This window comes from Pongo abelii, chromosome 18, assembly GCF_028885655.2.
Source record: "Pongo abelii isolate AG06213 chromosome 18, NHGRI_mPonAbe1-v2.0_pri, whole genome shotgun sequence".
Classification (NCBI taxonomy): domain Eukaryota; kingdom Metazoa; phylum Chordata; class Mammalia; order Primates; family Hominidae; genus Pongo; species Pongo abelii.
This window is the reverse complement of record NC_072003.2, coordinates 56,128,599-56,144,193: the sequence shown is the minus strand read 5'-3', so window position 1 is coordinate 56,144,193 and position 15,595 is coordinate 56,128,599. Positions and strand designations below refer to the sequence as shown.

At 54.5% G+C, this 15,595-nt stretch overlaps 1 protein-coding gene across 2 annotated transcripts in view; it reads right to left on the bottom strand.

The window, feature by feature from the left end:
* Window positions 1-15,273, bottom strand: part of SLC12A3 (solute carrier family 12 member 3) — a 50,163-nt gene extending 34,890 nt beyond the window's left edge. Inside the window, exons 1-11 of one of the 2 annotated variants that reach the window (XM_024233020.2) lie at window positions 14,129-15,273; window positions 12,442-12,585; window positions 11,302-11,377; window positions 9,885-9,980; window positions 9,474-9,613; window positions 8,974-9,084; window positions 7,225-7,336; window positions 6,901-7,031; window positions 1,545-1,629; window positions 489-643; window positions 67-174 (exon numbers count right to left, since the gene is read on the bottom strand). In XM_024233020.2, coding sequence (XP_024088788.2) covers window positions 67-174; window positions 489-643; window positions 1,545-1,629; window positions 6,901-7,031; window positions 7,225-7,336; window positions 8,974-9,084; window positions 9,474-9,613; window positions 9,885-9,980; window positions 11,302-11,377; window positions 12,442-12,585; window positions 14,129-14,569 — 1,599 coding nt within the window. In that variant the 5' untranslated portion in view covers window positions 14,570-15,273. 2 annotated transcript variants of the gene reach the window in all.
* Window positions 15,274-15,595: the final 322 nt, after the last annotated feature.

Below are 15,595 nucleotides of genomic sequence, written 5' to 3'. Positions count from 1 at the left end.
GCCCTGTTGTGCCTCTAGCCCAGGCTCCCCACCCCCTGTCATTTCAACCCCTTTCTGCGGCCTCACCTGGAAGACTTTGGCAGCAGAGACAAGGCAGGCCAGGGCGGAGGAGAGGGTGGCCCCGAAGATGCCAGCCGTGATCAGGGGCGCGAAGCCTGACACCATGCTCATGGTCTGTGGGGATTTGGGGCTCAGGGACTCCACGGTGGGGGCTGAGCCGGGAGCCCCCATCTGTGGCACCTCATTCCCTACTGCGGGCAGGGGCTGGGTCCTGAGCCTCCACCTGAGTCCACAACCCACCCCTGGAGATCCCAGTGTCCACCCACAGGTCGGGACTGGACAGACCTGGGCTCTGAACCCCTCTCTCCTAAGCCTAGGCCTCAATCCCCAAAACTATGTCCCCCCAACAAACTTCCAGGCCTGCAAGGGGCCCTGCAGCCTCCACCCAGCCCCCACTGTGTCTGGTGGGTCAGCCCTCCTGGCGGTACCTGGTAATAGTTGATGAGGCCATAGTGGCAGCTGTGCTGCTGGGTGCACTCAGTGAAGTTCCAGCCATAGCTGCAGGCCAGCCCCTCGCAGGCACCCCAGCCAGGGGTCACCGTGTCATTCAGGACCCCAGAGGCATCACGCACCACGCAGGAGCCTGAGAGGAGGAAGGAGAGCATGGGGAGGTCTGCTTTCCCTCCTTCCTCTGTCCTCTTCCAGCCCCACCTCTGTAGAGGGCGAGGTGCTGCAGATGATGGGCAGCTGTCCCTTCATTATGCAATGATAATGATGACAATGGAGGTGTGCCCGGAGCCATGATAAGTACTTTACAACAACCTACGAGCAGGCATTACTATTATTTTTGTTGTCGTTGCCATTTTACAGAGGCGCAGAGAGCTTAAGTGACCAAGATCACAATGTCCTCCTTGGATCAGAAACCTGGATCTCAAGCCTCGAGTGGCTGTGAGCTGGACCAAGTCCCTTGGTCATTTGTGAACAGCTTGCCTCAAACGGGGCCACTGGGAGGAAGTGCACCTGTGAGGATCTCAGTTCAAGGCAGGTGTTAACAGCCCAGGCCTGGGCTCAAAGCCCGGCTCCACCATTCAGTGGCTGTGTGACCCTGGGCAGGTCACTTAACGTCTCTGAGCCCCCATTTTCTCCTTGGTGAAATAGGGAAAATGACATTGATAGGATTGGCATGCAAAGGGCGGGGCACGTGGGAAGTCAGTTGCTGGTATTATCATCATCATCGTCATCACTCCTAGATTTGTCCTGTAGGATCTTCACACTCATGAATCTGGGCCTTCAAGGGACCCAAGGAGCCTGGTCTGACCCCGCCATGCCCACTCCATGAAGACGCTCTGATCATTGCCAAGATACCCCAGAGATAGGTTCAAGGCTTCACATCCTGAGGTCGCCACACCTTCCCAGCCCAGCTCTCCCTGTTGTTAGAGAGTCGAACCCCACCCTCTGATCCCTTCCAGTGGTCAGGGTTTTGGGACACTGCAGGGTGGAGGCCAGGTCCCTCCCCTTCCTGACTGGCTGGGCCGGCCACTTACCAATGGTGGCTGAGATGGCCAGGTAGGAAATGGTCGTCCAGAAAATGGCCATGAGGGTCCCCTTGGGGATGGCTATAGCAGGGTCCTGCAGGAGGGAGGGAGAGAGGGAGGGACGGAGGGCATTAGGCAGCCCCTGGGCCTCCTTCCAGGCCTGTCCTCCTTGTCTAGGGCTGAGGCTGAGGGCAGCAACCTCTGACCTTGGCCCCTCAGAGCCCCCATTCCAGCACAGAGAGGAAGGAGCCTCATGACTGAGGACCCCCAGAGAGGGATGAACACAACCAAGATCACAGGGCAGAGACTCCACCCAAGGCCCTGGGAGATGGAGGCAGAGAGAAGAAATTCAACAGCTCCACGCCTGGGCCACAGAGGGCACTTGGCCAGGGCTTGCTTTGAGGGTGGTGAGGGCGGGGGCAGGGTGGTGGGCTCTGGAGTCGGCCTGCCCGGGTTCAGTTCTAGGTGGCCAGCTGGGTAGGGGGCTGTGCTCTCACACCCCGGCCCCTCATCTGTCAGGGATGTTGGTGAAATAAATTAATCCACATTGACATCCTAGACCAGGACTCCCCTCCCCGCCAGCCCTTACGGCATGTTCAATCATTACGCACCAATTGATTTGTCTGGTTCCTCAACCATAAATAGGATACACCCCGAACTTTCTCCTTCCGTTCTAAGAAATAAATCTCTGCTCGTATTTTCTTGCTTTCTTTTTTTTTTTACTTTTTATTTATTTATTTATTTTTTTTTTGAGACAGAGTCTTGCTCTGTCACCCAGATTGGAGTGCAGTGGCACAATCTCGGCTCACTGCAACCTCCACCTTCTGGGTTCAAGCGATTCTCCTGCCTTAGCCTCCCAAGTAACTGGGACTACAGGCATGTACCACCACTATAGGCGCCCTAATTTTTGTATTTTTAGTAGAGACGGGGTTTCACCATGATGGCCAGGCTGGTCTTGAACTCCTGACCTCAAGTGATCCACCCACCTCAGCCTCCCAAAGTGCTGGGATTACAGGTGTGAGCCCCCGTGCCTGGCCGCTCGTATTTTCTTAACAGTGATAACAAGCCTTCACGAACACAGCGTGTGTTCCACTCTTCTAAGCACTTTCTCAAATGTAATTTCCTGAGAAGTGGCCTGGGCACTCCTGCTCAGCTGGTGGGGAAACTGAGGGCAGAGAGCTGTGAGGAGGACCTAGATCTGGGCCTGACCACACCAAGGTCAACAGCCTCGGGCTCCAAGGACTGATCCTGGGTGCAGCAACACAGGCTGGGATTTTTACAGTAAGTTCAAGACCCAAGACCTGCTCACCCTCCAGACACAGAACCCAACCTGGAGGCAAAGGCCAGGCCTGCCACGGGAAGTCAATTTATAAAACCCCCCAGCCTTCCCTGGGCTGTTCTGCTCACCATCCAGTTAGCAGATGGTACCACAGATTAGGAGCAAATCAAAGTGTGTTGGAGGGCTGCCAGGAGGAGGTGGGAGGGAGGATGTGGCAGGCCTGAGAAAAATGGGAACAGAGGTGTAGAGCTGGAGTCTCTGGAGCCCAGGTGTGCTGGGATCTCCAAGCCTTGACCAAGTGCCCTCTGTGGCCCAGACGTGGAGCTGTTGAATTTCTTCGCTCTGCCTCGGTCTCCCAGGGCTTTGGGTGGAGTCTCCACCCCAGGGCTCTGCGGGGCCCCTGCAGGCATGGACTTGCCAGCCCTGCCCGGCAAACCTGTTTGACTCAACTGAGCCATGCACATGGGGTTCCCAGCCCCAAAGCCAACAGAACACGCCAGCCTCCCACCCTGCCTCTAGTGGATTGAATAGTGTCCCCCAAAATTCACATCCACCCAGAACCTCAGAATGTGGCCTTATTTGGAAACAGGGTCTTTGCAGGTGCAGTTAGTGAAGATGAGGTCATACTGGATTAGGGTGGGCCCCAAATGCAATGACTGGTGTCCTTACAAGGAAAGGACTCACAGATGAAAGAAGGCCACGTGACACAGGGACAGAGATTGGAGTGATGCAGTTGCCAGCCAAGGAAAGTCACTGTCAGCAGCCACCAGAAATTAGGAAGAGGCAAGGCAGGATTCTCCCCTGGGTTTTCAGGGGGAGCTTGGTCCTCCTGACACCTGGATCCCGGACTTTTAGCCTCCTGAACTGGGAGGGAATATAGGTCTGTTTTTAAGCCACCCAATTTGTGGTGAAAACACAAATACGCCAGCCATCAACCCCCATCCTGCCTCCTGCATCTAGATCTGAGATCTCAGCCCCTGGATGTGCTGGGAAGAGGCAGGCAGAGAAGAGGTGAGCTGGGTAGAGGTGGGCTGAGATGTGGACCTGGATGTGCCTAACTTTGAGATTGTTGCCTGGGGATTTAACAAAGTTAGGCACATCCAGGTCCACATCTCAGCCCACCTCTTCCCTGCTATGTGCACTGGGAGAAGCCCCTTAACAACCCTGAGCCTCAGTTTCCCCATCTGTGAAATCAGAAAGTAACTTGGCAGGTGACAAGTACCCATAAATGTGAGCTGTTGGGGTGGGGGCAGGATTGTGCACAGGGGCATGCCCTGAGGCAGCACAAAACATATTTGTTGGATGATGAAATCATGATGTAGTTGAGGCCTCTCTGTTTTAGGAACTGGCATTCTGGCTCCTCTGCCACCTGTGTAGTCCTGGGCAGGCCCCGAACCTCTCTGACCTTGGCTTGCTTGTCTATATAATGGTAAAAATGACAATGATGACAAGAAGCTCTTAGCTCCTGCTCTGAGCCAGGCACTATTCTAAGCACTTTACATGAATTAGCACATGGAGTCCTCCCCACTGCCCTGCAAGGTGGGGGCTGTACTCGTCACATTTTAGAACTGGGGAAGCTGAGGCCCAGGGAATTTTAAAGGGACTTGCCCAAAATGTCACAGTGAAGGCTCGACAAACAGTGGCTCTGCTGCTGAGGATGCTGTCCCACAGGATGGGTGGAGGCCATCCAAGAGCCCCTTAAAGCTTGAGGGCATTTAGGACATAGTGCAGGCGCCCGCGCCTCACCCAGCTTCGAGACAGCTGACGCCTGCTGGTTGGTAACCTAAAAAGCTTGATGAGGCATCGAGATAAATTCCCAGACAACAATCTAATGAGGCTGCATGGAATCCAGGCTGTCTGAGCACAGGCCCAACCTCTGCGGGACCTCAGGGCAGGCAGACCAGGCCTCTGCTGGCCATTCCCCAGACAAAGGAGAGGAGCCAAACCAACGGCCGTTCTCCAATTTCCAGGCCCTGCCCAACACCACCTGGTGCATAGCTGGTTAAAGCCAGGCTGGCTTCACAGTCGACTCCATGTACAGTCCTTTTTTTGGGGAGGTGGGGTTTTGAGATGGAGTTCCACTCTGTCACCCAGGCTGGAGTGTAGTGGTGCGATCTTGGCTCACTGCAACCTCCGCCTCCCGGGTTCTAGCAATTCTTCTGCCTCAGCCTCCCGAGTAGCTGGGATTACAGGAGCCCACCACCACACCTGGCTAATTTTTATGTTTTTAGTGGAGACTAAAACATAGTTTCATCATGTTGGCCAGGCTGGTCTCAAACTCCTGACCTCAAGTGATCCACCTGCTCTGGCCTCCCAAAGTGCTGGGATTACAGGCATGAGCCACTGTGCCTGGCTCAATGCACAGCTCTTAATTTGCTTAAGAAAATGCATCAAGGAGCACCTTCCAAATGAGACTGGAGGTTTGGGGTAGGGGTTAGCTGTGATTTCCAGCATGGGGCTAGCTCCCCATTCATCACCCCCTCTTGCCTGCCACCTCCTTTGAGCAAAGGCTCCGCCAGCTTCTCACCTTTCAAAGCCCAGCTCTGGCGCCTCCTGCACCCAGAAATTCTGCTGGAACCCCTGCCAACATTAGTCTCTCCTTCTCCCCGATGGTGCAGCACATTGTGCTACTGCTCAAACACTGCATTTCACCATGATTCAGTCAACAAACATGTACAGAGCACCTAGTATGTGCCAGGCTCTGAGCTGGGAGGGGATAGGGAGATAGAGGCAAGTCTCCATTCTCCAGATGCTGGGGCAACAGATACACGTTTGGTCCGACATCATTATGCTGGGGGAACCATGACTCTGATGGAAGGGCTGGGAGAGATGATAGTTGAAGGAGGTATTTGAAAGAGAAAGAGGCCAGGAGCAGTGGCTCACTCCTGTAATCCCAGCACTTTGGGAAGACAAATCGGGTGGCTCACTTGAGGTCAGGAGATCGAGACCAGCCTGGCCAACATGGCGAAACCCTGTCTCTACTAAAAATACAAAAATTAGTCAGGCGTGGTGGCAGGTGCCTGTAGTCTCAACTACTCTGGAGGCTGAGGCACGAGAATCACTTGAACCCAGGAGGCGGAGGTTGCAGTGAGCTGAGATTGCGCCACTGCACTCCAGCCTTCTAGCCTGGGTGACAGAGCGAGACTTCATCTCAAAAAAAATAAAATAAAATAAAATAAAAGAGGCTAGGCATGGTGGCTCACCCCTATAATCCTAGCACTTTGGGAGGCCCAGGCGAGTGGATCACCTGAGGTCAGGAGTTTGAGACCAGCCTGGCCAACACAGCAAAACCCCGTCTCTACTAAAAAATACAAATATTAACTGGGTGTGGTGGCAAGCACCTGTAATACCAGCTACTCAGGAGGCTGAGGCAGGAGAATCGCTTGAACCCAGGAGGCGGAGGTTGCAGTGAGCCAAGATCGTGCCATTGCACTCCAGCCTGGGCAACAAGAGCAAAACTCCATCTCAAAAAAAAAAGAAAGAAAGAAAGAAAGAAAGAGAAACAGAACAGATTTTCAGGGTAAAAAAGCAAGCATACAGAGATGCAGGTAGAGAGCGCAGCACAGGCAAAGGTGTGGAGAAGGGACAAGGTAACATGGGCAAAGCAGTAGAGCCTCAGGGCTGGAGCAGGCTCATGGGAAGGATGGCACTGGTCAGGTATGAGGCTAGACAGGCGGGCTGGAGACTTGAATGCCGAGCCAAGAAGCCTGCCTGCAGCAAGGCAGTGGGGAGCCCTGGGAGGATGTCAGCCCAGCAAAGATGTGCATGAGCAAGGCTGAGCTCTTAAGGTCACAGCTGGGCCAGTCTTCCCCTAAGGCTGAGAGTTCTGGGAACTAGGGAGGAACCTAGCCATTCTGTGGTGTCCCTCAAGCCTAGAACGCAGCTGGTCTTCATAAACAACCGCAGAATGGAATGGAATTGGTTGGATTGGGTTGAACTGAGCTGAGTTGGACTGGACTGGATTTTAGAAGCCCTGCCTCCCAGGTCTCAGTGCCCAGCGGCAGATGCCACTAGAGCAGTGAGCAGGATTCTGCTCATAGCCCCTGTGCGGTGCCAGGACACAGGAGGGGCAAGTATTCTGCTCACCTTGAGGTCACCGGATATGTTGGCCCCTGCCAGGATGCCTGTGGCCGAGGGGAAGAAGATGGAGAACATTCCGAAGAAGGTGCCATCTGGACCCCGCCAGTCGGGCACCAAGTTCTGGACAAAAATGTCCGCTGGAAAAGCAAGGGCTGATGAGTAAGGCTCACCTGGAGGGCTTGACCCTCCTCACTGGGACCTGCTGGGCAGGCAGCCCCTGACCATGGGATTGGATAATCCCATCCTCCCAGTGTCCACACAATGGGCCAGATTCCTGGGTAGAGAGTCCCTGTCCCCAGAGCCATGGTCAGGGCCTCGATCAGCACATACCCCGGTAGCTGAAGAAGCCTTTGGAGGCTTTGTCCTCAGATGGGGGGATCAGCGTCCCCACTAAATAGTTGGCAAAGGAGACCATGATGACAAGGAAGAACAGCACCTGGGCCTGGGGGGAACAAAGGACCCCAGAGGTCAGATAGTCTGGTTCTACCTCTCTGGGAAGCCCCGCCAGAAAATGATTTGCCCAGGGCCCATTTCTCCATTATTCACTCACTCATTCATTCAATACCAATTATGCAGCAGGATCTATTCAAGGAGTTGGGAATATAGCAGTGAACAAGACCGCCAAAGCCTCTTGTCTTGGCTGATAAATAAGGAAGATGAATTTAAAGTAAGAAGAGGTTTGAGAGGCTGAGGTGGGCGGATCACCTGAGGTCAGGAGTTTGAGACCAGCCTGGCCAACATGGGGAAACCCTGTCTCTACTAAAAATACAGGCCGGAAACAGTGGCTCAAACCTGTAATCTCAGCACTTTGGGAGACCGAGGCGGGCGGATCACCTGAGGTCAGGAGTTTGAGATCAGCCTGGCCAACATGGTGAAACCCCATCTATACTAAAAATACAAAAATTAGCCAGGCATGGTGGTGGGTGTCTGTAATCCCAGCTACTTGGGAGGCTGAGGCAGGAGAATCGCTTGAGACCAGGAGGCAGAGGTTGCAGTGAGCCGAGATCACGCCTCTGCACCCCAGCCTAGGCGACAGAATGAGACTCCATCTCAAAAATAAATAAATAAACAAATAAATAAATAAAGTAAGAAGAGGGAGTGTGATGGGGACTCGGTGGAGCTCATTTAGCAGGATGACCTGGGACGGTGTCACCAGAGAGAAGGTGTTTGGCATTCATCTTAAGAGGGAGAACGAACAAGCCAGAGAGAACTGTCCAGGGAATTCAGCTCAGGGCATCTGAGGAAGAGCGAGGAGGCCACCCTCTGACAGCTGCAGGTCAGAGAATGCGGGGAGAGGACAGGCTGCAGGGGCCAGGTCCTGCCCTGCCTTTAGGGCCTGTCCGGCTGAGTCTGCCAGCAAGATCCATGATTCAGTTGAAGGCCACACCTCCCCAGGCTCCCTCGCAGCCATGTGTGACAGCGATAGCGCAACTTCCAGATGGTGCCATAAAAAGAAAGAGAAAAGGGAATTCCCTCCCTTTCATTTCCCCCTTCTTTGCTTTCCCTCTGACTGGAGGGGATGTGGGCATGGTGGACCAGGTGGACAAAGGCCACGGCGCAGGGATGGAGGGAGCACAAGACGGAAGGAGTCTGGGTGCCTGGCCCCTTGGAGCCACCATGCCCACCCTGGGCCATGTGGACCTAGGTTGTCACACAAAAGAGATACAAAGCAGCAGGGCACAGTGGCTCACACCTGTAATCCCAGCACTTTGGGAGGCCAAGGAGGGCAGATCACTTGAGGTCAAGAGTTTGAGACCAGCCTGACCAACATGGTGAAACCCCATTTCTACAAACAATACAAAAATTAGCCAGGTGTGGTGGCAGGTGCCTGTAATCCCAGCTACTAGGGAGGCTGAGGCAGGAGAATCGTTTGAACCCGGGAGGTAGAGGTTGCAGTGAGCTGAGATGGTACCACTGCACTCCAGCATGGACATCGAGCAAGATTCTGCCTCAAAAAAGAAAGAAAAAAGAAAAGAAAAAGAAAAAGAAAAGGCAGAGGACCAGGGAGGGCCCAGGCCTGGCTACCCCCACTTCTCCACGTGATCACCTCCATGTCCCCCTCCTCCATGGCCTCCTCACCTTGGACTCCCACTCCATGCCAGCCAGGGAGATGGCCAGCAGCACAGTGACCGAGACCACGCCGATGATGCGGATGTCGTTAATGGGGTCCACGATGGGTGCCCCATACTCCTGGGGAGGGAAAATGGGCCAGGCTGCAAGCCACCCTCTGAACTCCCCATCCCCCAGACTCCACCCACCTAGGAGGCACCTCCTGTGGGGTGCACTCCGCTAGGACGATGTTAACTCAAGCACCACTCCTGCCATTGAGTCCCCAAAGCAGCTGCTGCACGGGCCTGGACAGTGTGGCCCTAAAGGCCACACACACTCCCAAAGGGGACTTGTGGGAAAGGAATGGCCTTTATTCGATGAGATTGTCACTCTCACCCACAGTGATCAGGATGTGGTTCCTGATGGGTGAAGTCAGGCAGAGCAGCAGGAGGGCCCAGCCCAGATGGGGCGGAGGAGAGCGCAGTGGGCTGCCCTGATCCCTCTACCCAAGGTCCAGCCCCCGGCCTCACCTGGAGCAGGTCCCGGACGGTCTCTGCAAAGCCCACAGTGTGCATGGCCACACCCACGGCATTGGCGAAAGCGAAAATGAGGCCGATGGAGCCCCCAAGCTCTGGGCCCAGACTCCGGGAGATGAGGAAGTAGGTGCCACCTATCAGGGCAGAGCCGGGAACCATGAAACCAGATGAGTCGGTTGGCTGGGGTGGACTCAGGGCAGGCAGAGGCCAGGAGAGGGTGGCCATGGGACCCACGGGGCAGCAGATAGCTGAGGCCATCTGGTGGTGTAGACAGCCTGCCTAGAGCCCTCTCCCAGAACCACAGGAGCGGCTGGGTGTCCCATGGGGTTGGGGAAGTTGGGAGTCCTGTTCCCAGGATTAGGAGCCCAGGAGAGGAGGGCCTTGGTGGGAAGGGGGATGGCCCACCTGACTTGACCTTGCCATTGGTGGAGATGGCCGAGATGGAGAGGCCTGTGATGGAGGTCACCGTGACCGACAGCAGGATGATGATCCAGGTCAGGACTGCAGGGGGCACCCAAAGCTTAGGCAGGGCATTTCCCGGGGGAGGACCCCAGTTTGCCTACTCATTCACCATGTGACCTACGTTCATCTCCCTTCTCTGAGCTTCAGTTTTCTCATCTGAAAAATGGGACTCTGTCACTTTGGGAGGCCGAGGTGGGCAGATCACAAGGTCAGGAGCTCAAGACCAGCCTGGCCAATATGGTGAAACCCCGTCTCTACTAAACATACAAAAATTAGTCGGGCATGCTGGCACATGCCTGTAATCCCAGCTACTTGGGAGGCTGAGGCAGGAGAATCGCTTGAACCTAGGAGGCGGACGTTGCAGTGAGCCAAGACCACGCCACTGCACTCCAGCCTGGGTGACAGAGTGAGACTTTGTCTCAAAAAAAAAAAAAAAAGGGTCTCTGCCATACTCTGAATAGCCAGGGAGCCCTTGAGCCAGCATTTATTGGATTGTTAGGTATGGAGGTGAAGCTACCCTCGTTTAATAATAAAAAATAAAGTAGCAGTTACCACTCTGTGATCACCTCTGGGAGCCACATCTGTGCTGTGTTTTTACTTGCATCCTGTAAACCCCAAAACGGCTCCATGAGGTAGGTTCTGTTATCACCCTCATTTTCCTAATGAGGAATCCAAGGCTCAGAGAGGTTAAGAAACTTGCCCAAAGTCACATAGCAGGCTACAGAGCTAGCATCTGAGTCCTGTTCTGTCCAGAGTGCAGCTTTCTTTTTTTTTTTTTTTTTTTGAGATGGAATTTCACGCTCTGTCGCCCAGGCTGGAATGCAGTGGCACGATCTCGGCTCACTGCAACCTCTGCCTCCCAGGTTCAAGCAATTCTCTGACTCAGCCTCCTGAGTAGCTGGGATTACAGGCACCTGCCAACCACGCCTGTCTAATTTTTTTATATTTTTAGTAGAGACAAGCTTTCACCATGTTGGCCAGGCTGGTCTTGAACTCCTGACCTCATGATCCACCCGCCTCAGCCTCCTAAAGTGCTGGGATTACAGCCTCCCAAAGCGTGAGCCACTGCTCCCGGCCAGAGTGCAGCTTTCTAACCGGCATGCTTTGAGGTAGAAATGGGCTCTGAGAGGTTAAGTGGCTTACTGAGGGCAAATAGCCCTTAGGCCTGCTGACCCCATGTCCAGCGTGCCTCTGCCACACCACTCTGACCCCTGTCACTGCAGGGGCCCGAGACTGAACCAGGGAGGAGAAGGCCTGGCCCTTTGGTCTCTGCAGCTCAAGTTTAATCCTGCAACCTCGGGGCCTGGCAAGAATAGGATTCAGGCAAGCCCTCCCTCCTCTTCCCCAGAGGGGCACTCACCGATGCCTGCCTGGGCCGTAATCCAGGGCAGCCGCAGGTAGAGGATCACGCCCCAAATGTTGAGCATGCAACGAATCTGGGAGGACAGGGGGGTCAGAGGCCGCCTGGGTGGACATCCCAAGGCCAAATGACAAGTCCCTGTCCCTTGCTATGGCAGGGTATCGAGCACCTAGGCCCTGGGGACACCTGGGTCCCTTCTTCACCCACTTCAGTAGGTTCCGAGTCTGGTTCTATGGGGCAAGAGGGTGAGAGGCACCCAGAAACCCACCTATCCCTCCCACCTATTTTCCCGCCCTCCCGTTGAGGCCTGACGCTGGGCTACGAGCACTGTTTCCCCTCCCTGTATCCATCCCAAGCCCAGAATCCTGTGTCTGCCAGTCCCGACCACGGCCCCAGTGGTCAGCAGTTGATCCAGAGCCTGGCATTTACAGGGAGCTCAGCAAATGCCAGGTGAGCCAGCGCCCCACGTACGAGCAGATATCAGAGCTCAGGTGGCTGTGACTTCAGCTTCCAAATTTAAAGCAAAGCCAGAGGCCAAGATGGAGGCTGAAGGCTGGTGTGGTCGCTGGCTCCACTGAGTTGCAGGGCTGTTCCCGGCTCTGGCAACACAGCCCAGGAGGGAGATCCCAGCTCTGAATATGAGCATCTGGGGGTCGGGGAGGGCCCGTGGTTCAGATGGAGAAACGGAGGCACAGCCAGCTAGCAGCGTTAAGATCAGAACCCCAGCCTCCTGCCTCCCAGAACAGGGCTAAAGCCTTCTACATCCCATAAGATCCCCTCTGTAAAGTCCCATAATGTCTCCAAAGCCAAGTGTACTTGATTCTCTACTGTCTGGAAACTTAATCCTGCTCCTCACTACAGCAAACCTTTTCTTTCCCTTCATGGAGGAGAAAAACACATTTACGGATTTGTGTGTTTAGTGCAGCCCCCTGGTGGCTTTTTAGGGAAACACAGTTTCTTCTAATTACTCCCCGGCAGGCATTAATCTATTGTCTATTGATCTATTAACTCATTGAATTCATTGTACAGATGGGGAAACTGAAGCCCCACCAGGGCCTGAGAGTCAGAGCTGAGCCTGGATGGAGCTCTGCCATCCCATCCCCATTTCTGGACATCAAGCACCATCCACACCCCACTCACCATCACCCCCTTGACCCAGCCAAAGCGCACGGGCTCCTCGGGGTTCTTCTCGCTGCTGGTGCCTGCCTCGTCCTCCACCAGCCCATCAGTCATCTCGTGGCTGGGCCGGCTGTCAAGGGCCAGAGCATGCAGGTGTCTGCCTTCCTGCTGGCAGCCCAGAGACCACAAGTCAGGCAGGTAGGGGTGCTAGGGACGGCGTCTTTGCATCCAGCCCACTGACCTGCACCACTGCGCCCCATACCGAGCACAACCCGACCCCTCAGCCCACTGGGTGTTGAGCTGCTTGAGGGACTTTTAAAATGCTCCCTAGGCCAGGAGCGGTGGCTCACGCCTGTAGTAAAAGCACTTTGGGAGGCCAAGGTGAGTGGATTGCTTGAGCTCAGGAGTTCAAGACCGGCCTGGGCAACAAGGTAAAACCCTGTCTCTACTAAGAAATACAAAAATTAGCTGGGCATGGTGGCGTGCACCTGTAGTCCCAGCTACTCAGGAGGCTGACATAGGAGGATCTCTTGAAGCCAGAAGGTGGAGGTTGCAGTGATCTAAGATCAGATGCCATGGGAGACTGGGAGTCCTGGGCGCTCCTGCTCATAACACGTCCTCCCCCTGGGAGAGCAGTGGCCTTAGAAGTGATTAGGCAGTTGCCCAGCCTCGTAACGGGGGATAGGATTATTATCACCCTGGAGAGGTGAAAGCTTGTCCAAGGCCACATAGTTGGTCCCTGGAGGGCTGGGTCTTGAAACCAGGCCTCTACCTCTGGGGCACTGGGAGGTCTCCTGGTTTGTGCCCCAAGTGACTGATGCCCTCCTCTGGGGCTTTCTTTCTGGCACTTCATCTCAGTATGGAGCCAAGGGCCATGTCTTGGTTTGCTCTGGGGTGGAGAAAAGTCCTGCGAATTTAGTAAGTCTTAGCCTCAGAATCAAGAACAATTCTGGGCTGGGCGTGGTGGCTCATGCCTGTAATTCCAGCACATTGGGAGGCCAAGGTGGGTGGATCCTTTGAGGTCAGGAGTTCAAGAGCAGCCTGGCCAACATGGCAAAACCCTGTCTCCACTAAAAATACAAAAATCAGCTGGGTGTGGTGGTGCGCTCCTGTAATCCCAGCTACTCAGGAGGCTGAGGCAGGAGAATCACTTGAACCCAGGAGGTGGAGGTTGCAGTGAGCCGAGATCACACCACTGCACTCCAGCCTGGGCGACAGAGCCAGACTCCGTCTCAAAAAAAAAAAGAAAAGAAAAGAGAAAAGAAAAAAGAACAATTCGGCCCAATTGTCATACGGGAAAAGTGAGGCCAGACAGGAGTCATGACAATCCACCTTCCACTCTTCACAGTCCAGCCTCCCGGGCAGCAAACCCGGCGAGCCCCTTCTCTGAGGTGAACCTTCCCAGGCCCTTCTTTCCCTCTCTCTTTCAGGGGTGTGCAACCTGCTTGCATGCTTCTACTCACTGGAAGCTCATTACCTCTCTAGGCTTCCCACTCTAGCTTTGGGTTGCTAGTGATTGGCTAATATACATTCCAACATGTGCCCAGACTTCTGCAGCTCCACTATTTCACTAGGGCCTCTCAACGCAGGAAGAAGACGCTCCTCCATCCCCATGGTACAGATGACAGAACTGAGGCTCAGAGAGGTTAGGTAGCTGGGTCGAGGTCACACAGCAGGGAAGTGGCCAGTCTTCTGAGACAGCACTTACCTTGAGGAAGGAGTGCAGGTCGGCCAGTGTGGGCCGGACCTTCCGGGGCTCACCAGGCTGGGTGCTGTTGGCATAGTGCTCATATGCGGGCACCACATCGATCGTGTTGTAGCCAAAGGTGCGCATGCAGAAGGTGCTGCCGTGGGTCAGGTGGCTGGGGTGGCTGCTGTCATAGGCAGCTGGTGGAGAGGGCTCATCACTGCTCAGCAGTGTGCTGATGGTGAAGCGCCCGCTGCACAAAGTGGCGTCCCCAGGCGTCTCTGTTGTGGGCAGTTCTGCCATTGTCGCCTGGGTGTCCAGGGAGGGGCCAGGGTCGGCAAGGACACACTGGGTGGTTTTATAGGCTGCGTCTGCACTGGGGAGGAGGCAGGGAGGTTGGCCTAAACCGCCCGTGGCTGGTGAGCAGGATCCCCGGACAGGGCGGGAGGCAGAGAACACCATTTGATTGTGGAGATAGGAGACCAGCCTTGGATCTGGAGGGCTGGGCTGGCCCAAAGCCTGCCACTCCCTGAGTCCTGGAGTGGCTCTTCTGAGCCTCGGGGCAGCAGAGATCTTCAGCTAGGACCCAAGAAGGAGTTGTCAGAGAGGACCCTGAGGGGCCCTATAAGGGATCCTAGAGATAGCCTGGTGGCCTTGTAGCAGGACCAGCCGCAGACAAAACTCCTCAGACACTGAGTCAAAGAAGGAAGGGGTTTATTCGGCCGGGGGGCATCGGCAAGACTCCTGTCTCAAGAGCCGAGCTCCCCGAGTGAGCAACTTCTGTCCCTTTTAAGGGCTCACAACTCTAAGGGGGTGCATGTGAGAGGGTCGTGATCGATTGAGCAAGCAGGGGGTATGTGACTGGGGGCTGCATGCACCGGTAATTAGATCGGAACAAAACAGGACAGGGATTTTCACAGTGCATTTCTATAAAATGTCTGTAATCTATAGATAACATAACCGATTAGGTCAGGGGTCGATCTTTAACTACCAGGCCCAGGGTGTGGTGCCGGGCTGTCTGCTTGTGGATTTCATTTCTGCCTTTTAGTTTTTACTCTTTCTTTCTTTGGAGGCAGAAATTGGGCATAAGGCAATATGAGGGGTGGTCTCCTCCCTTAGCCTGAGGACACACTCTGGGTCCTACTCTATGAGAGTTCAAAAACCTCTCATATTAGTATTTGGTTTTAAAAAATTTATTTAGTATTGGGAGGCTGAGGTGGATAGATCACCAGCCTGGCCAACATGGTGAAACCCCGTCTCTACTACAAATACAAAAATTAGCTGGGCATGGTGGTGCGCACCTGTAGTCCCAGCTACTTGGGAGGCCGGGCAGGAGAATTGCTTGAACCCAGGAGGCAGAGGTTGCAGTGAGCCCAGATCGCGCCATTGTACTCCAGCCTGGGCAACAGAGTGAGACTCTGTCTCCAAAAAAAAAAAAAAAAAAATTATTTAGTAGTTTTGAATAGATGAATTATATAATTTTTTTTT